At 39.4% G+C, this 27,904-nt stretch overlaps 1 protein-coding gene across 3 annotated transcripts in view; it reads right to left on the reverse strand.

Moving 5' to 3' along the window:
* Positions 1-27,904, reverse strand: part of SPAG9 (sperm associated antigen 9) — a 65,310-nt gene that overhangs the window by 29,089 nt on the left and 8,317 nt on the right. For 2 of the 3 annotated variants that reach the window (XM_082492231.1, XM_082492230.1), the window contains exons 3-6: positions 17,863-17,933; positions 9,095-9,189; positions 4,339-4,492; positions 20-230 (exon numbers count right to left, since the gene is read on the reverse strand). In XM_082492231.1, the coding sequence (XP_082348357.1) occupies positions 20-230; positions 4,339-4,492; positions 9,095-9,189; positions 17,863-17,933 (531 nt within the window). Of the gene's footprint in view, positions 1-19; positions 231-4,338; positions 4,493-8,247; positions 8,584-9,094; positions 9,190-17,862; positions 17,934-27,904 lie in introns of those variants that run through there. The other variant, XM_082492232.1, reaches the window with a different exon arrangement.

Here is a 27,904-nt window from a genome sequence, read left to right on the forward strand (position 1 = left end):
AAAAGTTAAAGTAGCTCACCAGTGGACACATTTCTTGTCTCTTGAGCTACCTGTACTTCGATATTCTTGCTTACGTCCAGCTTCTCCTTCGCCATATTTGTGTCCTTCGCAAGCCCTTCTGCATCTTCCTTTTGAGGAGTTTCAGCAGGCAAGACAGGTACATCTGAAGCAGCTGTGGATGCTGGAGTAGTAGATTTTGAGCCTGCTTGGCTAACATCAGAGAGCTCATCCTAAAATTGAACAATTATTTAAAAAAATGTGCACAAATTAAAGTATTATTAGAACAGTCAGGCATATAAACTACAGAACAAACACCAGAATTACTGTATTTTACTGAAGAATAAGCAAACGCAAAGAAACAGGAATGGAAAGAACACTTTAAGCCAGTAAATTCATCTTTAGACTATGGCTGTTTCAACTTCTGTTAAGGAGGTTATAGCTACGTAAAACATGCCCTTATTTTTAATACTAATGTTTGATCTCAGTTGCTAGTTATAGTCATAACTTTAGGGTGCTTTTCTGTTAAGTCTGCCAGACAAGAGGCAGCATTCCCATATTAATAATCCTTCTAGCTGCAAAACGAACTGCTGAATCTTCCCCAAGCTGTTATAAAATTAATTGTTCAAAATGTTCACAATATCTTAAAACATCTTCTTAAAAAGCAGACATTGAAGCACTGATGCAGAACATGGATTTAACTGACATAAAAAGTATAGTATTTGCAAGCACTTCACTCAAACTGGTTTTACGTGCTTTCCAGGCTGAACTGTAAGCTCTGGGTGACATTGGGAACGAGACCTCAAACTGCAGCGACTACCTGTCTGGTTAGATTTCGTATCAACTATGGAACATCAGTAAATAGCTCCTTCTTAGAAGCTGATTCCTGGCAACAGTTTACATTACAGCGAGACCGTATGAAGAACCAACAGTATGGCTACTAATGCAGCTGCGGGACTCAGGATGATGATCATTACTGATGATCAGCCAGGGCTGCGTCAGGCACTGCGTCCGAGGGCAGGACAGACTGTGATATAAGTAGAGGCTACTACCTGATAACAATAATAGCCCTTTCCTGGACTTTGTCTCCTTTCGTTCACATTTCAGCCCTCATTCATGACCAGAGCCATACCAGCATCCAGATGTCTGAACTATGACTTCAACATAACAGTGAACAAGATCTCACTGCAGATACAAAAACAAGTTGGTCTGTTTAGGCCGGTATTTCCTGGCACGCACTATTAGGGGAATCTCCTTGGGAAAAATAAAGATGAAACATCGAGGTTACTGTGTGCAAAATGAAGGCAGAATGGGAAGGTTTGATAAAAAGTTCTTAAAAGGTTTTGTTTGGGAATGAGAGGTGAAAGCATGGCTCCGAGACAAGTCTGAGAAGACATCTCTGTTAGCTCAGGAAACATAAACCTGTCAAGAATGAAGCAAGCTTAGACTTTGTGAAGCATCAATTCATTGTGCTGCCAGCATGCCTTTTTGAGAAGGAAGGTTATTTAAAACCATACAAGAGAGACCTGCATATAGACACACATTCTCTCATTTGTACCCAGTATAAGATTACTAAGAATTGTAATTTCTAAATTTTTACTTTTGGAACTTCCTGGCAAGATAAGATCTTAATTTCTGGGGTCAGGGAGGAAAACACACATTTATGTATAAGAGAATAAATGAAAAGGTTGCATCCTATAGTCACATCCCTACCTGGAATTTGCAAGCCTTAGAAACAAAATTCAGCACTTTCAAGACCTGCCTATCAATTACTTCCAGTTTTTGTCCTTTGTTAGTAAATTCCAAAATAACCAATAATTAATATTTGATATTCTGACAAAATTATTCAGAAATTTAGTCAAATAAAAGATGCCTTTAAAAGAATAAAACTTGTACACTCACCCGTAGTAATACAGGGCAACCAACCCAACATATTAAGGTGTTAGGTCCATCAAAAAAAAAAAAGCTACACAATTTACCCAATTGCTTTGAATTGGCAAAGTTCAGCTGTTGGACAATGCTTCATACTTCAGCAAGCAGATACAGAAGGAAGGAAATGGTACCCCTTACCGGGGGAATCCGGAGTTCACACAAACAGGGAATAAAACCTCAACAGAGCTATTGGCTCTGCTCAAGCATTTCTGCATCTTTGTATTCCAAAAGCATCCTCTAACTGATGCAGCACAGACTGATCACTGACTTTCACACACAAAGCTCAAGAAAACCGGCTTGATTGTTTTCTCTTGCACTGAATGAAGAGAATGGTCCTTTCCTTAAAGGAATTTCAACTAATCCCATCTATTTTACATTTCTGACTTTATTATCTATTCTATTTTTTGAGCTAACTCTTGGAAACTACACAGATTAAACTATCATGAATGTTTGTTCTAGAACTAATGAAAATGAAATGCAATTCCATTAAGTGACAATGAATTAATCAAAGTATCTCAAAGCCTAAGCATTTGAAAGTCAATGCTGGGTTGACTTAGCAAATTTGACTTTTTTGGCAATGTTGCCAAAAGACTTTTCCTGAAAAAAAGAAAAATTTGTTTGAAAACTGGTTATTTAAATTTGAAGTAGTAGTAGCTCATCTGCAATCCTTCACAGAAATAAGCAGAATAGAATAAGGGGTACAAGATGTTGGGCTAGATGATCTCTAGAGGTCCCTTCCAACACTGAAGATTCCGCGATTCTGTAAATTATATGTTGTCTTACAGTGATATCCAGCAATGCCACCACTGTACAAACTACAGGACACCCAGTCTGGGTTTCTCCCTGACACCAATTCTTTGTGATACTTTTAGAGGAAACACTGATCTAATGAATTGCTCATGCATGAATGGAAAACAGATGCCTGAAAGTAGTAGAATATTGCTTGTGCCTTGTACTTGCTGTTAGAAGTACTTAGAGGAAATAAAAATTATTAGAAAAAGTTTCAAATTCTGGTTATGACTTCAATATATTATGTTATTCAACATGTTCACTCCAGAAGTACTTTACATTCACAGCTAAAAAGTAATGATGTTGCTTTGCACCTAAGGAACTTATTCTCACTAACTAGGTTTGAAAAATTACAGCCTGTGCTGTTCTGTAAATTCTCTTTTAGCAGTGCATTATTTCTAGAAGAACTACCCCAAGAAGCCTATTTTGACAATACATAGTAACCAATATAACTTTCTGAGGGGACAGGATGGGATCAGAGACTTCCCTTTATACCTCATTTCCATTTACTCTCAGTTATAACTTTAAGTTGTGTTTCAGTCAGCTCTCCTAAAGTCTGTCAGTTTACTGACATTAACTGACATAGGACAAAGGGAAAAGGACAAATTTAAGATCCAAAACCAGTCCTAGCCAAGAGTTTAAGTGACAAATTTTTAGATCCAAACTCCTGTTGTCACTTTGATACGTTTATCATTACTTACGTTACTTGACACATTTAACCATTACCTACACTTCTGACTACCTCCGTATGTCTTCTAGGCAAAAAAAAAAAAGTCTGGGTTCCAATTATATCTGGATAGTTTTTAGTTCTTATTAGTTTAATACAGGCATGAAGTTCATTCAGGAGGAAATTTTCCTCAGCTGTATGCCTTTTCAGAAATAACAGGACATTCACAGTCTTCCAGAAAAACCTCATCAACATAAAGATATAGGGAGGCTTTACACATTCTGGAGTTCTTCGCCCTTCAGACCTCTCCTCCCGCTGTGTTGTCAGTGCCCCTCAGTCCCGACTGCCAGATTCATCACACTCCAACACCACTCCCCCATTTTTCCATTTCTGCAGCTTGTTCTATGCCACCCTCTCACTGTTGGAACACAGAACAATTGCAGGAATTATAGCCAAGCTACACGTAAGGGAAATCATAATCACAGGCTAATTTAGGAAAGTTAGGTCATTCTGAACTCTGCGGTATACCTATGCCATACGCCTGACAGTAGACAGAGGCTTTGGTTACTACACAGGCAGTACTCTTAACGCAGCTTTCCTTCTAAAAGGATATCAAACCAGCATACCTGTTTACACTACGTAGTTACATCTCTAATGTGTAAGGAGCAAGTGACTGGCCTTTGGAAAGGGTCCTTAGTCAGAAAGAAAAAGCCCGCTCCAGGGAGGGAGAGAACTACTCTGTATTACCACTCACTTGGCAAATGCAACCCAAACCCCCTTTCCTCCAGTAAGTTCCCTCAAAGCTCATTTGAGTATGCAACATATTTGGCGTACACAAAGATGATTTAGGGTTTCCCCTCCTCCCCTTCAATTTGCTTTTTTCCCCACTAAGGATCTATGATCTGTTTACGGAGTTTCTCCTAACACCCAAGGCAGCCCAGTTGAGTGCTCACCTTTAGGCTTGTGTGGGACCGCGGCTGACTCAGCTCATGGAATTTCCAGTGCTCTGATCCAGGCGTTTCCCCCGCTTCTCTCTGAGTTTCAGGCGTAAGCAGTGCATCTCCTGGAGGTAATGGGAAGATGCCCAGAGATATCGGACGCTCCTTTCTGTTTGAAAGAGAGACAGGTTTCATCAGCTATTTCAGATGTCACACAATTTGTTTTCCTCTACACCTTGACATCAGCAGGGAAGTGGCAAAATAAGCTCAAACATCCATATACTACACTCTATTAAATATACAGTGCAGCACACAAAGTTTGTATTACAGCACCTAAGTCCTCATTTCACATTTAATTGCAAATAGTCTATTCCATGGCTTTAGGCAGCAGTTATTGATTGCATCGAAGCTAATCTATAGTAAACAAGTTTTACAGAAGCAGAACACATAAGATGAAAATATTGCCTTATTTTAGACTAAATTACAGTTTTCAGCAGCTGCTCTTAAAAATATCATTTAGCACTTTATTTTTGTTGCAAGATACAATACCATGTAACTTCTACAACTGCCAACAGCTGAAACATTAACTGAAGCATTTGGGTAAGTTGTAAACAATCAGCTTAAAGTCCAGTTCTTTGCAAAATTTGTTATTTTTCTTCTGAAGATCACAGGAATTACATGGATTTGTATAACTGAAAAAAAAAAACTGGGTCAAGGAATTACTTATGTTAAAACCAGCCCAGTCAAAAATTGCGTGAGTAAGGCAAACTACTTCATCCCAACTCTTTACCATCTCTGCTATCTTTATCACTTCCCTATGTCTATTGACCCTCAAAAAAAAAGAAAATCCCCAAGTCAATCTTGCTGTCAGTAGTGTGATCAGCGAACAAAAAGATTAATTCTTCCCGCTAGCAAGAGACAAAAACACTGTGTAGAATGCAACTCATAGGATGCTACAGCCAGCCCTGAAAAAGAAAAATATCAGCCAGGCATAGAATTGAGATAAAGCTAAATATTTGTTCAGTCAGAACAACGAAATACAGAAAAAAGGACTGTAATCAACTAGCACAGCTCTAAGCATACTAAAGACAGAAGATAAAAGTGTGCACAAGCGATGGCAGAAAATTACAGGCAATGCTTTCTCTCAAGAAGCATAAGTACCCCTGCAGAGACAATCCCCACAAAATATTAAGATTTGAGAGATCGCATATTTTAGCATTATAAAAAGTCAAATCACAACCACACATACTTTCTTTTGCAAGGCTTTCCACAAATTAAACATAACCTAGGCAGAATTCTATGCAGACTAAGTACTTGCATATAAGTTATATGCAAAAATATGAAAGACTTGAAAAGCAAAAGAAAAGTTAGTTGAGAAGGGATTGTATTTGGCAATTAAGCAGTAAACTCCTTTTGGTAAATTTTACATCGCCAAAAAAAACAATGTTCAAAGAGCAAACTTTTTTAATTGGCATAAACCTGTCCAGTACAGGTGTACAAAAGATGGTCCCTGTCACAAAAATCTTTGCAACTAATTCTCACATTGCACGTATCTTGTTCATTCATCAATATTATTCTAAGTTAGGTCATCAATTCAGCAGCAGTTTAGCAGAAGTAGGCAGCAAAGCAAGTAAAGCGAAATCAGTGAAGGTTACAAAATGAAAAGCATCAGATACTGCTCCAGCATCTGCAAACTAACTGTGCTGAAAAGTCTTCAGGAAAAATAGCCACAGAACCAAACAGAATTGGATTCCAACGATTCCCGCTATTGTAACAGGTTTTGCTTTTCTTTAGGTTTCCCACAACTCTAATGCGTGTGGGTAACAAAAGACACACCACATCATCTTAGCTTATGTTCAGAGACAGCCTGAGACCGTTTCATTGGTTAAGAAGCCCAGTAACAAAAGAAGGACAAAAAAGCTGCCCTTCAGCGGAAGAGAAAGCGGCGATAAAGCAGGCATTGTGGAGGGAAACGCCTCCCGCAGCAGTGGGTCAGAGCAGGCGGATTTGCTTACTTGCAGGGTATGGCACAAAGCTTATCTTCTTCACAGGCTTCAGAAGAGAGAATTTAAACAAAATGGGTACCAAAAAAGTTCACAGCTGACATTTGGTTTTTTTTGCAGAATAGTTCATTATGAACCCATTTGGATGTGCTGAACACAGTTCAGGTGCGTTGCAAGACTACACAGCAAAGGAAGGTTGAAACGGGGGCTTCTTTTGGAAATCAAGGATATTATACACAAGTCCGCATTAAAAGAAATTATCTGATTAGACTGAAGCAATTTTAACTTATTTCACTGGTTGTTGACCAGAAAGGAAAGAACCCCTCTACTCCCTCAATGTCCAAGAAATATCTGAAAATACAACAGTGAGCAGAAGGCAGGCGCGTGTTTTAAAAGCTTAAACTAATATTCTGAAGTGATGTATGGAAGCATTTACAGGAACCTTTAGGATAAGCAACCAGATGCTCCGTTCTAAAATCCGACTAGTGTTAAAAAAATAGAAACAATTATTCTACAATTAGATTACTTCATCCTATATTTTTAATCTTTTTTAAAATGAACAAAAGATTAAGGAACTGAATTCCAATTCCTGTCATTCCTAAACCAACAAATTACTAGGGGCGGGAAAAAGCATAGCTTCCCAAAACCCATCAAATATTCTCCAGGGATGCAAAAGCACCTTACAAAAACCCACATATTTCTCAAACCACCTGATTGCTTAAATATAAGAAGTCTAATAAAAGTTATTGAACATGAAGTGCATTTTTTTTTTTTTTTTTTTTTTTTTTTTTTTTTAAGAGTTGGGGGATGTTTGGTTTGGGTTTGGCTTTTCCCCCCTTACTAACTAGATCAGTCTAGAGAGAGTTACACTTCATTTTATTTCTTTGTAGTTAGATATTCATACATATACATTGATTATCATTGCTATTAATAACTGGTATTTCTTTTATCTACCTTTGGAACAACCTTTCTGTGCTCAGAGACACAAGTTAAAAGCATACTACCATACAAAGCCTACATGCACTATGTATTAAGGAGAAAAAGTCACATGCCTCTTTCAGAGAATACCATTTCCAGCATTTTTCCCTCTTTAAATGAAGTTTACTATTCAATTTACAACCACTGTTAAAGTACATCAAGTTTTTGGGTCAGAAAGCTACGTTTTAAAACTTCTCCAAATGTTTTCCATTTGTAATTATAGCACTAAAACACATCAAGATTACTTTTGGTCACAATATTCTAATAGATCTCTGCTACCGCTCCAGGCAACTAGGACAAACAGAACATAACTTGAGGGGGGACAGACAGCCTTGGCAGCTTGCCATGCAAGTACAGAAAAAGAGGAGAGGATAACATTTGGCTGAACAATAGTGAATGCGCTTTAAGAGCTCTAATGCTTAGGTAATGAAAGATATTTTTTTTCCCACCAACCAACAATCAGTTTAAAATAACGTGATCAACTAATTACTGTGGTTTTGAGCAGATTATCAATTAACTGATCTTATATAATTCTTCTGATTAAAAAAAGTGAAATTCAGCAGTACAAAGCCTCAGACTGCATACATTTATGGGTACACAAAATCAGTCAAGTACCTGACAATAGACTTAACGTGAGTTTTATCCACGACATTATCACGGCTCTTTTTGAAGGTTGCAGTAAACCAAAGTAATAGCTTTCTAAAAAAAAAATACGTACATAAACCGACCTTGTACTTGCTTAAATAAAAGGCAATGAAATTTGAATGTACAAAAAAAATATATTGCCATATCCCAGTCCAAAAATATTATGTTTACAAAAGAATTTGAAATTTATACATGATTTACATCTCTAATTTATCCTTGCTCTTTCTGTTTGAAAGGAAAAAGGAAAGCAGAGAAAACGAAAGAGCACACGAAGCCAAGGTTCAGTAGGTCAGAGTACCTGAGTATCCTCGGTAGGTTCTGCGTCAGAGCTGGCACACCAGTAGAAATAGAAAAGTGCACAAGCAGCAAAACAGAGAGAGAGACCAAGATAGCCGAATTAATGACCACCGCCCCGCCAACGAAGCCAAACACAAATAGCAGCATGCATCCAGGATTCATGGCGCTGCGCTGGCATGGTGAAACGCCGGAACCAAGAAGGCTACAGAGGGGCCGAGGGTGTATCTTTGTAGGCAAAGTCTGTCATTCAGCCGCTGCCACAAAAACAATGCCATCAGCAGCAGCTTTCCACTCTTCTGCAGCAGCGCCGGAGCAATGACATCACCGCTCTCCTCCCCCTGGCGCCCCAGCCGCCGGGCTCCTCGCAGCATCGATGCAGCGACGCAGAGACACAGCCAGCCCCGGAGCGATTCTCCCCTCCTTCCACGCAGAGTTCATAGGCTAGAAAGCGTCAAGATCTGCATAATATATTCACATCAAACCCTCCGAACAAATGGGTGCCACAATGCACACCTTCATCAACCTGTACACAAAGCTGTGGCACGATAGCAATTATTTTGGGACAGCCGCTGACATTTTCCCTGCCTACCCGAATGCAAACACAGAAAAAACAAGCTGAAATTGGTTAGGGCTAACGTACAAAGTATATCTCACCATTTAGCAGTACAACAGCAAAAGCCTCTTTCGACTGGTTTCTACGCTATTCTCTTACCGCATTCCAATCATACAACAAATCTTTCCGATTCAGCCGAACCGTTGTTGTAGGATTAAAGAACAAAGTCTTGCAAACACAAATGAATGGATTTTTTTTCTTTCATTTCAGGGTGAGAGCGCAATAAATAGCTTACCTAATTCTACTGTGCGTTGTGGATTCTAGCTGATCACCCCCTGTTAGCTGATGAAGTTTGGTTCTTTCCAAGTGCTCCATATAATTGTGGATCATCTGTTTAAAACGACAGAGAAACAGCAAGAAATATTTGATACCTTTTACTTTTACAACTGCATAATTCTTGGCCAATACAATATAATCTTCCCCTGTAATGCTAAAAGTAGTAAAAGCATTCAGAAACATTAAAGAAATAGTTAAAGAAAGAAGCAAAAATCACACAGTGTGTAAAACCACAAACCAGAAGAGAAGCCCACAATAAATAAAAAACTAAAAAATAGTTGGAGAACTCACTTGTGCACTCATGCACAGGAAACATCCTAAGGGCACACAAAGTGCATGTGATACTACAAACAAGAGTTTTGAACAGGAGTACCATGTTCAAATCCATTTTGCAGGCTGTTTAAGACCTCTGCATCCAGCAGATATTAAAATTTATTATGTGACACAATACATTTCACTGTAGCCTAACTGCAAAGTACCTTGAAGGTCAGACACTGTGCACCTCGCCTATTAAACAGAATGAATCCACAAACTGAGAATCAGATTATTTCCGCAAGCAGAAATATGAAGTCAGCATCTCTTTTTTTCTTCTAACATTCAAATAAATTTAAGCTTCCTGTATTTTCTAGAAGTGAAGTTTGGTTTTAAATTATCTAGACTGACTTCTCATAAAAAGGACTGAGTGCTCTCTTTTAAGAGAGACAGCCACAGGCCAACATGCTGACTCCTGCAGTCATGACTTATTTAATGAATCCCGATTCCAATCGGCCAAAGGATGATGCTACTGAGAATGTAACTGATCCAGGACATGCATAGGGAGAAGTAACAGGTATCGCTGCATCACTCCAAAAGGTTTATTTGGACATACGTCTTTGAAATGAAAACTGGGAAAGCCTGAAGAGAAGCCTACGTGACAGCTGGTATTTTTAGCATTTCTACACTCGTGTTCAAAGCTGAATAGGGCACTCGGAACAAAAAAAAAAAAAAAAAAAAAAAAAAGAAAGGAAAGAAATCATAGGTGTACTGCAGAAGAATTTAGTGTACTTTTTTTCCTGAGACATATTCAGGTCACATCTCACAGGCTTCCTCTAGAAAAAAATACCTATTCTGTAAAACTGGAATCTCTTCTGCTATTCTAGAAAGGGTATACACACACTTTTAGAACAGTGTTATTAACAGGCATTTGTACAACCAATATTACATAACCTTTTATTTTGGGGGCATTTGCATACATTAGGACTGAATTCAGCTGGACCTGGAAACCTACATCTACGTGTTACTTTCAAGTCAGGGCTGATGTGTCTGAGGCTGATGAGCTCGACCTTCTGACGCGACCAACTGCCGTTGATATCAACTTCCCCCCAAACGCTGCCCGCCAGCATTAGCTATATATGCATATATATTCTTAGTCTGAGATTTTTTTGGTAGAGTTAACTGACTTAAGATATCCCTATTGATGGATATTCTATAAATCAGTAACTTATATGGCAATTACTGGTTACATACAGATCCTGGTTTTCCCAGCATTCACCTGAACTAATTAATATAATTCAGACCAGAAAAAAAAACTTGCTATTTTTAGAGAAACGTTATATAATATACTTTGACTGATGTCAAAAGCTTACAAAATTTATCCTCCAACAAGATGATATAAATGCAGCGTTTTACTAGAACCATCTCATTTGCTTTCTGAATTTTTTTAATGCTTGCTCATACACAGAAGCAGTCAAAAAAACTGAAAGTTCCACCTTCAACTATCCACGTCTTGGGTTTTTTTTTTTGTTGTTTCCACCAAGCAACCAAAATTAGGTGTTCCAATGGTTCCTGTGCATAGTTTACAGAACAAGTTTATTATAATCCAAATTAATTTAGAAGTTCCAGGAAAAAAACAATGCATAACTTTGAAATGCACATTAGACCACTCTGTTCAGGTATTCCCTCATCATGGGAGGGAGATGTTACTGAACAGAAGCTGACCTAACTGCAGACATTGCCATTTGCAGCACACCAATTGGTTTTTCTAAGCTTTTTAGCTCGTGAACAGAAGCTGAGCAGCTAGTACCTTTCCAGGGAACAAGTAACACACAGGAAAAGAGAGTACGGTCAGTAAAACCCACACAACTTTCATGTTTTGCAAAGTACGTGGTTTAACCTACTTTCTTCCCTCCCCTCAGTCTATTGTTTTGTTTACTGGAATGTCTCATCGTATTTATTACCCACATAGAAAGGCTAGAGGGCAGGTCAATTTAAAGGACTATGCAGTTGAGTATTGTTCTGCAGATGAAAATACTGCTGATGGTAAAAAAAGCAAATCTGAAGGGCACATACTTCAGCATAAAGCCTGTAAGCTACAGGAACACAAAATAAAATGAAAAAGCAAGTGTGTGCATCATGTGCACGTGCAGCACGGCCATTTGTCCACAGATCCGGGCTCTACACGCCAGTGGTGCCCAAAAGTCAGAAAAACAGCAGTACTGCCACGTAAAGTCCACACGCTGCCTCAATCTGGGGTCCCAAGGATAAAAGCTGGCAATACCGGAATATTGTCCACAAGCAGCGAAGTTCCTCACCCTCCTCCCTCTGTGTCCATGGGACAGGAGGTGCTATAGAGTCATGAGACATAGCACGTGGATTCTCAACTTCTAGAAATCAGTTAATGGAAAGGTTGAAATAAAAAAATTAATACTGTAGCTTATTGGGACGTTGGCTCACTAACTGCTTGTCTGCAACAAAATTTTGAAGACTCCCTCCAAAACCGCTGGGATTTTAACCAGATGACCTCCAGAGGCTCTTTTTAATCTAAAGTACTCCAAGTCTCAGCATATCCTTGAAGTGTCATCCTGATCAAAAAAAAAGGCTAGTGAATTAACACACTAGGAATCTCAAGTGCTCAAAATTTGATTATAAGTTTTGCTATGTTTTGAGATTACTGAGCTATCCAAAGAAAAAAAATAATATTTCTGACAATTTAAAAACATGTATAAATGGAGTAATTGCTCTCTACTCAGTACAATTCTTACAGAAGTTACACTAAAGGACAAATTATAAAATACTACATCTACTACCCTTCTCTTCAATAAAAGTTGCAGTCAATATTTAATCATCCACAACATTTTACTACTGACAGCTCACCTCACTGCCTCTGAAGTCCACAAGTATTTTTGAATCAATTATTTCAAGGAAGACATCATAAATACTGACCACTCTTCATCACTGACGTAATTAAATACATTGCTCAATTACCATTAGTTGAGGGGATTAAAGACAAACTCAGAACTTGGAAAAATTACCTTATGTAGTTAACAGCAATTCACAATTCGTGTGTTAGCTCATTTTAGGGCACAACATGTAAAAACTGACTGTAATGAGCTTTTTCAACACATTAGAGCATGAATATGAAAGTCATTCCCTTTGAATGCAAGTGACAGCAACGCAATGTCTTTCCACCTCAACAAATACTCAGACTGGTTTCCTCATACAGCATGTGACAAGTTCTGCAAGTGTAGAAAGTGTTACAGGTTTTTCTACATCCCAAGCTTCAGCATTCAGCGAACGACAGTGAACGTGCTGCCACTAGTGTCTATCCCTACCCTTACAAATGCGACCGCTCCCAATGTACACAAGGCTGATACTTTCTTTGCGACAAACAAACGTGTATATACCATGTTGTGGTTATTGTTACCTGCACCTTTTCCTTAACCAGGTTGACAGCATCTCCTTTATACCTTCCTTTCTCTTTCACTCCTCCTTCCTTTCTGTGTCAATGCTTTAACTCCCCCGGGACAGGGTTTAGTAATTCTTTCGCTGTCAGAATTCTTTCTCTGCACTACAGCCCTCGCTGTTCATCCTGCGGATCCAATCAGGTTTGGCACAAGTGGCTCCTCCCTTTGGGAATGTGCAACCAACTGTATATATAGATCTTGCTGTGTCCCACATAATCTAGATTTATTCAGGTAACAGACATTTCTAGAATCTCCTTGATTCAGTACAAAAGTCCTAAATGTACTTCCATGTAACTACCTTTTACCTTTAAGCACTTGTGCTGAGCTCATCACCTAAGTAAAAGCATCATTCCCACTGGTGAGCTTGATGCGTCTTTATCCGCGTATAAGGTGATGTTGCTTGCAGATAAAACAGTACGTAAAGATGTTAAATCCAGACTTTACACATCAAGCTGTTAATTCTTAGCATAAGGCTTTAGAAAAATTAATTTGCTTGAACAGATATTTAAAGTCTAATCTCAAAACCACTATGACTGGTACCCGTGCTTAGCCACAATTGTAATTAGACATCTCCACTTAGCCTTCTCTTCCCGTTTCCCTATACAGGGACTTGTTGGGGTTATCTGTCTATCCAAACGAACCTGACAAAGTACATTCCCAACGCCAGAGACAGGCTCACTGTACTGTCACATTGTATCAGCGCAAAACACTGTGAAAAACTTCCATGGCCCAATTATGCTTCATTAAACTAAGCCCATATTCTGTGTGTCAGGGAAAGAGATATCGAACCATCTTAGCCTTGCGTTTCCCAAAGGATTAAAAGAATTACTTCCTTAAAGGAGAAAAAAAAAAAGTTTTGTTTTGGAAATCTGTATAGAGAAGTGCCACAGGTGTTAGTTAACCCTCGAGCAGATGCTAAAGTACTGCTTTGCCCCAGTTTCCCAACTGAGTAGTAAACGTAAACCAGTTCGCAGCCAAGCCTTTAAAAAGCCAGTGCCATAGCTATGAAGTGTGTCCCATTAACTATGCAGAAAAAGAAAATAAGACCCTTTACCTCCTACTCAGGGGGTTTGCCCTGAAAGAGTCACGAGCAGCAGTGCATCATCTTTGCAGCAAAGGCAAAGAACACCAACAGGTACATGCAGAAGACAAGACTGCTTTTATACAGGTAATATAACAAGGAAATTTTCTATTAAACAGTATTTGAGATAAAAGCTGCAACAGAGCATTAAAATGCCTTTCTAAGTCTATAGAGCAAAGGTCCAAATATTTTTGGATTATACCACCGTCAACCCTTCAACTTTCTAGCATAGTGTCCTTGTGGCCATACAATCATTTCCTGCATCTGGTCCTTTATAACTAGAGAAAGATGGAAACGAGACCTTGCATAGTTAAATTCTAGCAGTTCAAGTTCAGGAACTCCAGCATGCTGCTTTATTGCTCATCTGTTCTGAGCATTAGAACAGAGCAAGACCAGTGCAAGATCAAAATACGCTGCAAGCGGAGGAAAGACAAGGGACCAGAGCACGTTAAGTAAGCAGAGAATCATGATGTGGATGTCAGAACATGTTCAGGCTGCATTCACACATTATGTTCTGAACAAACAGGTTATCCTATCTACCACCTGCTACAATGCCCAGCTACACTCCACCTTCCAATCTTTCAACTCAACTGCTCAGGCTATCACACCCTAATCCATTTAAAATCAAGCCAGTTCGCTCAAGCACAGACCTGCCAGGGGAGGCAGATTAAGGGGATATATTCCATTCACACTCATTAGCTCATCTCCCACTCTACAGAGAGCAGCAAGAAGATAGGGGCTAATTTGACAGAAGTGTGAAGAAGGCTAAAGCCTCTTCCCAGAGCTTTAACAAGTCAGGGCAGCCCGGCTGTCCCTGCAGCTGCAACCTAGGTGCCGGGGCAGGCTGGCGCCCCGGAGCCCCATCCCCGGCAGGCTGAGCTCCGAGGAGCACTCCCAGCTCTCATCACAGCACACGCTGCAGGTCAGGGATTCGGCTCCGGTTGGCATCACTGGTGTAACTCCCCATGGTTTAAGTAGGTCTTGGTCCATTTTGACTGGAAGTGTTTAGGTGAAGCTCCCGTGAGCTGCTGAGCCAGCAGTGATGCCCAGCAAAGCCGCAGCCACAAGCAGGCAGGGTTAGTGCTGAAAGAGGACGCGGTTACAGAGCCTGAGCAAAGTTAAGAGCTGGAAGAGAAAGACATCCAAGCCTGAAATGCTAAGCTGTGAATAAGGGAGGGAATGGAGGGAAGCAAATACCGAAGACAGGCAGAATAGAGAAAAAATGTTAGAAATTAAGATGGCAGAAAATGCAGTCAAGTCACAGCTTTAATGTGACATCTGTCAAAGTAATCATTGCCAACATCTTAGAGCTAAAAAAAAAAAGGCAGGAAAAAATAAAAATGCTTTCTAGTACTCTGTTCATTATTTGGTCAATTGAAAGAAAAACAATTGCCACGTCAGTAAGTACCAAAGACTGATCGCTTGCAAAGACAATGGTGAAGCTGATTCAGAAGGAAAAGAGTATTCCTTCCTAGAAAAACATGAAAGTAAGAAAGGTTTCAAAAACAAATATTGTGATAGAAATATTTAAGCCAATAAACTTGACAACTTAATGCTTAAAGTGGGCTGGATATTTGCCAAAATATATTGCATTAAAAGAGAAAAGTTACTACACAGATCTAAACCACTAGAGTTTGTGGGGAGAAAGGGAAGCAGGAAAACACAAAGGGGATGGGGGAAGACAGGCACTATTCTCAGACAGTCCTTTCCAGTCCCCAGGGATTTCAGTCCCTGAGTCTTAAACACACCAGATGCCCAGATGCCAGCATTAAAATGCCGACGTGAGACAGCCTATTACCAAAGTATATCAGGAAGTTGACACTTTGCAGGATTGACAATGGTCTCTCTGATTGTGCTCAAAAATGTCTTTGCAAATGACGACAAGGAATATCTAGTTAACTTCCTGAGGCTAGTCATACAGTTGTTAAAAAGGCTGCCAACCTTTTATCAACAACCACACTCCTGGTAGCTATTTTTTTGCCCATAGTTCCCAGCCCAGAGCTGAGCTTTCACAGCCCATAAACCTGTTATGCCATCAACTCTCCATATCCTATCTTGAAAACACTGTTGTATTTCAGCAGCTGCCAGCTGGTGGCCTGAGAACTTTGAGTACCTCTAGTAATGTGTACACACACTTGTCACCTAAAGACAGAGATCAAAATCTTCATAGAAAAAAAAAAAAAAAAAACACAAAACAGAAATAACCTAAGGTAAAGGTTTTTTGTTTTAGAAGCTATATAACATAAAGGGAGAGAAGTGAAACATTCAAAAGGAAAAAAAAAATAAAAATGCTGAGACTGGGAAACAAAGAAAGAATGAAGTAAACATGCTGAAAGAAAGGGGCACAGAAAACACGAGACCTGATTTTAGGAGCACAGAGGTATGAATATACCATGTTGCATTACAACTTATTTCTTTACGAAAGAAGGACACAGTCACCTCAGTAATAACAAAGCCCAAGGAAACACCTCTCCCTACACCAAAGAAAGTGAATTTAAGATGTAAAACATTTAATAAATTGGAATCAAACCAGCAGAGGTTGTTGTCCATTTTGGAGCAAAACCTACGTAAAAAGATATTCAGAACATTTCATTAGCATTTCACTGAATTAATGGCGCCCAATACATTTAGTTATCCTGAACTCTGCAAAACAGGATTCAATAAAAACCTGTGCCTTTTCTATTGTAATAATACCCATAGGTCCTAACTAAAATATACCAAACCTTTGCAAGCACACAGTACTCTGAAGTTAGTTCCAACTGAAAAGGTTGTAAGGCTGAAGTGGGCAGCATTAAGCTTTGTCACTTCTCATTTTACTTAAATTTCCAGTTTTCAACAGATGCAGCGTTCTAAAGCAACCATTTAGTAACAAACGTGATCTTAAATACATTAGGATTTCAGTAACTACGTGAATATTTTTAAGAGCTGCAGAAATCTTGTCATGCAACACTGCAGAGCTATATGCTGGTTGTGGTTCCAAGCCCCTTTCAGCTGTTGTCAGTATAACATACTCGTCTTAAGACTGCTAAGGAAGTATTAAAGGTAACCAAATCAGACATCTGTGTTTGCTTTCCCTTTCCGCACATGCGGCGTTTTGAACTAGGAACAGTCAGTATTGTGTTCCCCACTGTTAGTGATGATCTAAAAGCAGCCATCTGACCTTCCTAACAAAGGCAAAGCAATCGGAGTAAGAACTGTGCTCAATATTGGGGCTTCAGAGCAATCAGAATTATTGAGAAAACCTAGTGATTTCCTCGCTAAAATAAATATACTAGTTAGGCAGTAAGTATCCCTGCATGGGAGAGACAACCTGCTGCTAAAAATTGAAGCACCACAAGTCCGTTTACGCTCTAGAACCAACTTAAAAAGTGCGGCTCTTCTTACTTTAACAAAGTCAAACTGGTTCCATCTTCATTAGCAAATGCTGTGTTCAGTAACTGTCAATAAGTAAGGCAGGGGCTTCTTTTAATCATGAATCTCAACAGGAGGCCAGATTTTAAAGGTATTTGTTCCTTCAATGGTACAAGTAAAACCAACACAGAAAACTGCTGGAAAGAGTACCGAGATTGCAATTTCATTTCTATTTCTTTGAAGTTTGTTAGTGTGCTTTGAAAAATCGTCCTTGAAATGTGAAAGAGCAAATTCCTATTTTATTTTTTTTTAAACTTCTGAATATCTGAGAAAGCTATAGAATTGACAAAGATGTAATCAAACTGACACGGAGAAATAAATACTTAGATGTGAATTAGAAAAACTACATACCAAACGCAGCCTGGTTGCAACCAACATTACCAACATAAACATCCAAGCATCAGTAAATAAACTAAAACACCCAATAATTTTCCCAGCTGCTCACAACACAAAGTTTTCCATAGATCTACATTTTTACAGACACCTTGAATTAATCTTGGTATAATGACCTACCTCTGTATGTCTTGAATGAAGTGCATTGTATTCTTTCTTGAGTTCTGCCTCCCTCTCCTCAAGTCTGCTAACTGGAAGAAAAAAAAAAAAAAATTAAAACAGAATTAAAATTAAACTCAAGAGTTCTAGTAAGTGAGACTGATTTGATTTGGACTAGGCAACCAGATCAAAGACGAGAGTATTCTTAGTAGTGAATAGCGAAGCATGGGATAAAAAGTACGTTGGTTCTTGTGTTTTTGAACTCTTGACACTTGAGCTTCCCAAGTACGTCATCAATAGTACAATCTTATGATTTGCAATCCTCATGAAGAGCCGCAGTACTACTTTCCCTAGCTGATTGCTAGCCCAAAGAGAGGGCATTTTTATACTCAAGGACAGCTTACTGCTCACATCAATCCAGACTGTTTCACACGTGCACACGGAAAACTTTGGAAAAGGCAGAAGCCACGTCACACAGCTAGACTCCATCTCAGATGAGAGCTCTGAGCTCCGGTTAAGGCTCTACATTGGTTTCCCAGAATATAGCCATGCATAATCTCCAGAGGTGTTTAACAAGGATAAACATAAACAAGGTATTTTTAAAATAGCTTCAAGTCATATGTTGTGGTACAGAAATTAAGACTTCTGCTGGTGTTCCAAGAAATTAAAAATACATCTAGCAGATTTCGTAGAACCTTAGACAGTAAATTCATATTAAGAGGAGATGAGCTGGAACAATTATGCAATAAATTTGCAGAAATATGAAGAAAATTCAGGACGTTCTTCACACAACTAATTCCATCTTTTTGTTTAGGGTTTTTTTTGAGCATGATATTTATGCAATATAAGCATGTGTTTCAAGTTCTGTAACTGAGCTTCTCTTACTCCACTTGCCATGTTTAAATACCCCTGGGAAACTTCAAATTTATAGTTACTTATCTCCAGAGACTCATTGCCAAGCACACATTATCTGAAGACAAATGCCAGCATTTTCTCAGCCATTTGCACATTTTCATATTGCCAACTGGGTATTCTGAAAATTAATTCTCAATATACCATTTCTTTTTGCTCCACATATCTGTATTTTGGCACAGTATTTTATCCTAAGTACATTTCAGTCAAAAAAAAAAAAAAATCTTTGCCAGAGACAAATGCTGGAACCAAAATACATAATTGTCTACTCACTCAAATCTGTGTAAACATTCTTAGCTCCTAATCTAATCTTGCTTTTATAAGAGCATTAAGTTCCTTGACACAACCTTTTGCACTCCACCTATAAATATCTGACCAGAAGTATTAAATCAAATTTTATTCATACTAACACAAGATTGAATACTCATTTCTGCACTGTTATCAGACTGAACAAGAGTTCTATGGGTCAAGTAGCAGTGAGTGATGTACAAGTGTTTACAGCACAATATATAAAAATATTTTTTTACAACACAATACTTACATAAATACATATTTTTGAGACGCAATGCAGGACAAATCATATCTAATGAATAGAAGATTTTTGTTTATTTTTAGGCAACAGATATTTTAAGCCTCCTCACACATTTCAAGAGAGGTTATAGAGAAGCTTGTGGTAAGTGCCTACAAAACAAGTGTCAGAACTTATAGTTACAAAGCATGACATGACAAATCAAATTTTATCTGCTATCTGAGACTGGCTGGTATTTTAGTCAGAAGTAATTAACATTTTACAACAGCTGACCAGAGACACGCTAGCAGTGAGTAGCTACAAGGCAGAGCTCAGCAGCATTAGCTGCCCGCACCCCGTCCAGCGTTGGCCATGCTCGCTTGTGAACCCACCGTCTCTGGGCTTTGCGTTACAGTTCCCTCCCTGCCTCTCTCCCTTCCCGCAGACCCGGGGCTGGGAACCCTTCCGCTGTGCTAGACATGCTCTAGGACAGGCAAATAGCCTGGAAATCAGAAAGTGCAAACTGCATGACTAATTGGCTTTGTGTTTTGTGAAACCAGCTCCTTCTCCTAGAGACAGCATCCAAGCACCCGGCGAGAGGCGGGCAGCCCTGCCGCAGCTCCACATCCATGCTGCCTCCCTGCAACACACCACCGCTTCACGCTGCGCATCTCACCACAAACCTGCAGAGAAACCATGGCAATGCACCCCGACGTTGCTCAGTACACTCATGTCTAGACAGAGCGGCCAACACCAGCTCCTAGAGATTAATTTTATCCAGCGGCTTCTGGGAAAAGTACTGGGGACAGTGCATTTAATGAAGATAAACACCACATTAGGTGTTACACACACTTTTCTTTCTTCATAGCTGTCCATAACCTACCTTCATGAAATCCACAGAAGCATTTCCCACTGTTACAGATATAACATTTCCACAACAGTTGAGGTTCCATAATGAAGCATACCGTTTCTACTTCTATAGCCCAATTTTAAATAGTTCCTTAAACCAAGTCATAGAAGACAAATAGATATGGGTACTGCTTAGTCAAGGAGGATATCTACATTAAATCCGATAACTATTTTTGTTATATGCAAAGATTAAAGAGATGAAGGCCCTAGAAGATGATGTAATTGATATTCAGCATTTTCTTCTGGAAGTCACTTCCAGCTGTGTAACACATGGCAGTCCTACAGCTGGAAGCTTCAGTCATAAGCGGATGTACATGAAGTTTATATACCCTCAACAGACACCACATTAACAGCCCTCAAAACAGGCTTTTCCAATGCCAGCAGGACGATGCACAACACCGGAAATGTATTTTGCCCAAAACATGCCTCCCATCAAAGACAAGATCCTGACAAAACAACCAACAGAACACACTTCCCTTTTCCAATTAAAGACTGTGGAACAGAACAGATATTCCCTGCGGATCAGAGATCACCATGGACTTGAACACAGAAAATACTTGAAGCTAGAAGACCACCAGATTCTTGCCCCAAAATCTTGGATAAACTTATCAAGTCACTATTAAAGGTACACTCCCATCAGCAGTAACAGGAAACTAAATAGGAGACAAAAAAAAAAGCACCTTCCACTGGCACCCAGGAGTACATTTAAAACCAAGGTGTCGCCACTTCCATTTTACTCCACCAGCACACAAAGGAGTGGAAGTCTGGCACCACCCTGATAACATCCCCCCAGGAGGGACAGAGCAGGGCACTGGCATGGCCTGAAACATGCTGGGTCTGCAAGAGGCAGCCAGACACAGTTCCCATCGATTTGACTTTTAAGTAACAATAAAAAAACCCTCCTCTGATATTTCAGCCTGAGTCTGTTTTCCACGAAGATGTCAAATTCTTCATGGGTAGATGATAAAATTAGCTTGATGATATATAACCTAAAAGCAAAGTATCCACTGTCTCTGTTGTAAGATGTTTTTATAAAACCATTGTATCCTTGTAACATCATGGAAGATACTACATTGCAAGATATTACACGTGCAAAATATAACACATCTAAATAGTTTCACTACTCATGGTTGCCAGTCTTCAAGGAAAATTTTTAAAGGTCTTTCAACATCGTAAATATGAGCATAAAATGCAAATATTCTAGTATTTTTAGGCTGATAAGAAAACATCCTACTGGAACACCACCACAAATTCATGTCCAAGGTCTACCCGCAACCTTCTCCGGTGCTGTCAATATCCTAACAAATTCAATGACCTGAAGTACCAATCCTAATCAGAGTTCTCTCAAATCAAACCAATCAACCCTAAAAATGGGAGATTAAATATTACAGCAAACTAGAGAGAAGCCTCTGGAGTTTCTGCCTCTTGACAACATTACAAAGAATTAGGCAGCAAAGCTGCCCACCCTGCCTGTTCAAAAATCAGAGCTTACCTCCCAAGTCTGATGGCTTTTACCAAGTTTGGAACACCCTCCATCTGTATGTTGTCCTCTGCCTCAAACTGCTGATAAGCCTGAGGGGGAGAAAGAGAAACAGACCTGCTAGAACACCAAATCCAGTACGGTGCCTTCAAGAGGAATTGCAAGTTCCTGCTACACAAGCCAGGACAGAGATCCAGCTCATTAACGAGCCCTTCCTAGCACTATCGGAAGGCTCTCCTTGGACAGCTTTCATCCAACTCCATTCTCAGAAGCAGGTCCCATACCAAAGTGAACATACAGATCAAGCATAATCAATCCCATGATCCAGCAGGGCCTCATGAGCTATTAAGTAGCTGCTAAAGAACACACACATCAACCACAGATTGAAACAGGGACTGAAGCTATCAAACAAGTATTCACCCTGAAAGTGGTAAGATCTGGAAATAAGCAGCACAGAAAACTGATTTGTAAAACAGTGACAAATTCGACTCCTTGACAAGACCGACATCTTCAAGTAGCTCTCACCACTGTAAACTATGTGTCTTGTTCTCAATTTAAGAAGTAGGGTACTTTCAATTATGAAGACAGCAAATACCAACACATACAGCTACATGGTTTTATCCCTGACACATCTGGACTGTTCAAGTATCAGCTAAGTCTCAGACCCACAAAACCACTGTGATTTAGCACCAAAAACCTGACATAAAGTTAAAAATATCTTTAAAATGTTCTGCTATAAGCTTTCAATATAAAGACAACCTTCTGCCAGCTGTAAACCTCAGATTTAAATTCAAAAGAACAAGGATATATACAAGCCAACTTCTACCCAAAATCAAGTTAAAAATAATTTTTCATCTAGTACCAGTGTTTCACTGAGAAAAGTTTTGATTGATTGACTGTTTTGAAGACAGTGGGATGCTTCATTTATACATTTGGCTATTGAAGCAAGTAACTTTTTTGAGACAATCCAACATGAAGTCAGCATGAACAGAGAAGCTACAGCAGACTGGATTTGGTTTTAAAGCCAGATAACCAGTGACAACTCAGGAACGTAATATTCTAGAAGACATTTAAAGCCATTTTCTTCATTGCTGCAACATTTACTGCACTAGAATTATTATAACAATCAAACTCCAGCACCTAAACCACTAGCACAATACTCCCTTAATTTAAAAGAGTACATGAGCAGTTAATTACATGGCAGTGGATTTCAAACTCCTCTCACCACTTTTGTTCAGGTATATTAATAGACGAGTTTAAAGCAGGCCAATCGCTGCTCTAATTTTCTACTCCATCTTATTTTGGCCTCCAGTCTTGTAGCATGACTCGGTGCAATTCCTGAGCTAACTGTACCCTCTGCTCCATCTAGTGGACTACCAATTCCCACACCACAAGGCAGAGACAGCAGGTACTCTTGAAACTTCACAGCGTAAGGCAGCCAGGAAAGTAACCAAGAAATGCTTTAGTCAGAAACAAAACCTTCCTTTCTAGTGCACTTTGAAGCTCACACTCCTCCTTATAGGAAGATTCTTCAAGTTTAGTAAATGATGCCCGAGGCACAGTGTAGGCAAGGGCAGTGGGGGATTCTGCCTCAAAAACAAGCCAATGTAGAAGAAAAACAGCTGCGCTGAGAAAAAGATGGCAAATAGTAAGCTCCAAATTTGTTAATCAAGAAATACAAGAAGCTGAACTGTTCTGTTCTTTCTTTGTTGGAAATAAGATTAGTTCTGCTGTTCTGAGTCCTTGAAAAATACATATGAACAATCCAGACCCTCACCGAACAAACCTCAACTTCTCAACTTCTTTCAAGATCTGTTGAAAAGCTTTCTTGTATTCCCCAGAATAAACACCGCAGTTGAGCCATACCTAGAAATAGCATTACTGACAGATGTATTTCATATCAGTTTAGTTATTCGCATCATCATGTGCGCAGATTCACAAGTCACAAGTCAAATCTCAAAACAATGTTAAGCTTCACAGCTGAAAGTTCCTATTAGAATCTCCTTGTTAACTAGGCAGGTCCATGTTGAACTGCTGCTGCAGCTCTGTGCAGTGTATCTCCGAGTACTGGATGCCTTCAGGTTATACATCAAGAGGTTGTCTACCTGGGTGTACGTTACAGTAATGATGGTATCTGGAGAGCTCCAATGAAAATAAAGTACCAAATAACTTAACATCTGCAGAAGATTCACAACAGAACCTGGTCTTGCATTTTCTCTTGAAGACGGGGAAAGAAAGAGTTCTGTTCAGCTTCTGAGGAAAACAAATCTGCATGTTTTTAGGTCAGCTGCCAAAACGTTTGTCTAATATCCCAAATAAAACCTACAGCAAGCAATATCAGTTGCTGCACCACATCACCTGATGTGGAAAATACAATCATCCCAACAGTTGTGTCACAGCATTTGCAGCTCTGAAGACCAGGAGTTGTTTCATGGGTTGGGGGGGGGGGGGGGGGCTGGTTTTTTGGTTGGTTGGGGGTTTTTGTTGTTTTTGTTTTGTTTTGTTTTTTTTGTTTGTTTGGGTTTGTTTTTTTTTTTTACATATGTAGTTTTCCCCAAATATAATCTAACTTGAGCATAAATTACAAAGCTAAGCTTTTAAACTTATGAGGTACACCAATATCTGTGCCTTGGTTGTCCTGTCAAATGCAGTAAACCACCTTGGTTGTACTTTAGCACTAGGCAGATCCAGAAAGAGAACTAAATCTTTCAGCTCCCACAGCCTACCCACCTCCATCGGAAAGCACTTCAACCATGCAGACACTGTCTTTTTCAGATTCTCTCATAAATAAGTTACTCTGAGAATGATTCCTCCAGAAAGCATCCTCCAAAGCTGTTCCACTCATGCAGTCAAAATACACTACAGTCGGCTTTTACTCCACAAAAAATAACTGATATTCCCAAAACGGGAGGCAAGAAAGGGAAATAAATTAAACCTCTGCAGCCCCCACAGAATTCAGTGGCACATTATGTGAGCACTGGAAGGCACTTACCCTAATTGGTAACTGGAGACGGAGCAGTACCCAAAGCAGTATCACATGCCCTCCTGGAGCGTTGCTGGACAAGCGAGCTGCATATTGCTATTACAAGTTTTTACAGCTCTAAGTGCCTAGTTTTCCAGATTCAAGGTTGAAATTTGAAATTGTTCTAATGCCGCAAATGAATTACAAGCAGAGCTAGGGGTCTCACCACAGCAAAGGCTTGAAATAACGTGAAAGTCAGATATATTCAAGCTCTTGTAAGAAATGTTTTAAGATTATATCAAAAACTGGTGTCTGCCTCAGACACACCGTTGCAGTGGAAGGGAAGAAGAAGAGAAAAATTTAAGTGTTAACTTTTATTTTTTGAAAGCCTGGCATTTCCATGCTTGGTGCACCTCCACAATATTCAGAGGTGCCCTCTGCTGCTGAGAAAAAAAAAAAACAAAAAAAACCACACAAACAAACAACCATGAAAGTCTAGTCGAGTGAAAACCAAAGACACTTGCTCACACTCAGTAAGAGTTTGCTAGAGCCTAACAGCAGGAGCTTCTGAAAACTCTGCCTGCACTGACACCGTCTCTAGACATAACTCCAAGGAACTTTGTGATATTTAACTTGCTTTAACTTCCACAAGCCACAGGCCCCCGAGAGCGCTGGCGCTGTCTTTCCTCTGTTCCCTTCAGAGGTAACGCTGGCAGCCAACGCGCCCCAACGCGAGTGCAAACCATGGAAAGTTACAGAGAAGAGCAGCAGTGCAAAACGAGATGAGGAGATGGATCAGGGGCCAAAGAGCCACACCACTGCAGCACATTCTTGCACTCAAATAGAAGTTGCAAATCCTTAGGCCTCTGCTCTCCTTGAAGCAGTTGTAAAGTTTACCACAACGTCCCAGGATGCAACATGTTGCACCATTTTTTGGCAGCAAAGTTGAGTTAGGCAACCACCACAACCCACCAAACACCAGGACAGAGTGCTGTATATCACACAAGAGTGGCAACTCCATGTACATCTGCCCCCGCCATTCTGGATTTCATCATCTACTGTGGCTCACAATCCTCCCAGCAGTGCCACCAGGTCATGCTGTCATCTCTCCCTCCTTCCACTCCTCCTATGAAAGAGCAGAGTACAGTAGTTCACTCATCTAGGAGACAGCTGACAGCAACTCTTTAAATTTGGAATGCAGGAAAAAAGAAAAAGTCAGTGAACCACAGGAACTTAGTACAGGTTGACGCAAAATAAGCTTCTTATTTCACTTCTTTAATTTCAAATGGCAGATTTAGTCCAACCCAGCTAGTTGAATATGTGGCTATGAATGTAATTCCACAGGATAAATTTAAGTGCAAAGAATTTTTTCTTCTTTCTTTAGTGTGACAATCATTAAGACTCCAAAACCAAGCACTTATAATTCTGGACATAACAAAACTATAGCTTCTTGAGCAAATTTAACTGACACGCATGTTCAAGCACGTACAACTATGTTGAACCTTACCACCTTACCATGTAACTTAAGAGCTGCCCTCTCCCAGGGCTAACTTGTCTTCACTAAATACTCAGGGTGGATGATGTTCAAAGGAATGAGTCGAAACTTCTTAATGGACAAAACTTGCTCTCACACCCCTTGCTTATTTAAGGAAAAAAGCATATAGCGCAGGAAGTACTCTATGAGAACCAAAACGTCTTGTAGTTAAAGTACGGCACGAGACCTCATCTTACCTGTTTTCTATTCTGAACTATTAATCATATAAACTGATGTTGACATCTCAGACTATACTCCAACACAAAAAAGCAAAGCCAGGTTTAATTTGCTTACTCGCTCTGTGCCAGGCATTTGCCATTCCCACCATTTTGAATGGTGATATGGTAACAGTTGGCAATATCACAGACTACTTTATAATGCACAGACGGTAGTATAGGAAGTATAAAAGAAAAAGAATTATAGCTAGAAGACTTGTAGCTGTATCCAGTGAATTAAGTGACATATTGGTATCTTTGGTATCATAGGACATACAAATTGCCTTACCTATAAAACAGAAAACAAGATAATGCAGTAGAGTTGGACTACTTCACAAATATGTACACTAGTATGGCTTTCCCACTGTAGAAATTTAGATCACTAAAAACAGTTCACTTGCATAATATTCATTAGGTGTTCAACAATTGTGTTTATGTCCCCTTTGATCATGCTCTGCATCAAATCTTCCCAACAGTCTTTCATGCTGTCCCAGACAAGTTGTCAACCCAAATCATAAGCTAAATTCAATGTTCAACACAGCTCTATTGTTTCCCCAAAGTTAATTTTTGCTACCATAAAAGGTTTTTCCCCCTAATGAAAAGACTTTGGAAGTGTTTAAAAGTCAGTGTTCTAATACCAGAACTGTATGCTGTTATGATAACTGTTTCAACAACATTATTTCTTACAAAAAAAGTAGTTCTAGCCAACACGCAGTGGTTCTACTGGAAAAACTGAGTTTCTCGTGCAAATATATTCATTAACATGATACACACACACTGTAACCAAGAGCTTAAAATCATATACGTGTTTTTTGGAAGGCATAATATTCAAGGCAAAAAAAAGAATGTCACACAAACAGATTCACAGAACAATATAAAATGGCATCAGCATGTAAGTGCAACTTCTGTACAAGAAACTCTGGGTACAGTGCCACATACATTACCAGGAATCCAAATTATTTTTCTTTTTTGTGTAACTAATTTGTACTTTTTATTGTATTAACAGAAAAAAAAGTAATGGCATATATGACACAATGCAGTCTTGGTGCCATAATCCTGTTGTCAGAGTACAGGGTTGCCCATTAAGAAGTTGTTTGGGCTGCGGGTTTAGAGCACAGGCGTTCTGGAAACAGTGTCCTCTGTTACCAAAACAGACCACTCAACTCTCCTTCCAATGTTTTTTTTCCCCCCCCTCTTCTGCTTTTACACACACACACACACACACTCTGCCACTCACAAGAATCACAGCATTTCTGATACAAGCCTCTACAATATGCTTTATGATTATCACTTTTTAGCTTGACTTGATCTGTAGAGATACACTCTGGGAAATCAATCATCCTGGGTTTCACTAGAAAAGACTGCTTGAAGTGTTCCTCCATCTCTGTCTGTACAGAATCTGACAATACGTTAACTGCAATGGACCCAAAGAAGTACATGCCTCTACTATTTGCCAAGAGCATTCTAAACCATTCAAATTTGGGAAAGATTCAGGTCTGCATGCCACCTATGCTAATCTTAACACTAGTGAACTAATACTTCT

The sequence above is a fragment of the Vanellus vanellus genome (assembly GCF_965231255.1).
Source record: "Vanellus vanellus genome assembly, chromosome: 17".
In the NCBI taxonomy this organism is placed as follows: domain Eukaryota; kingdom Metazoa; phylum Chordata; class Aves; order Charadriiformes; family Charadriidae; genus Vanellus; species Vanellus vanellus.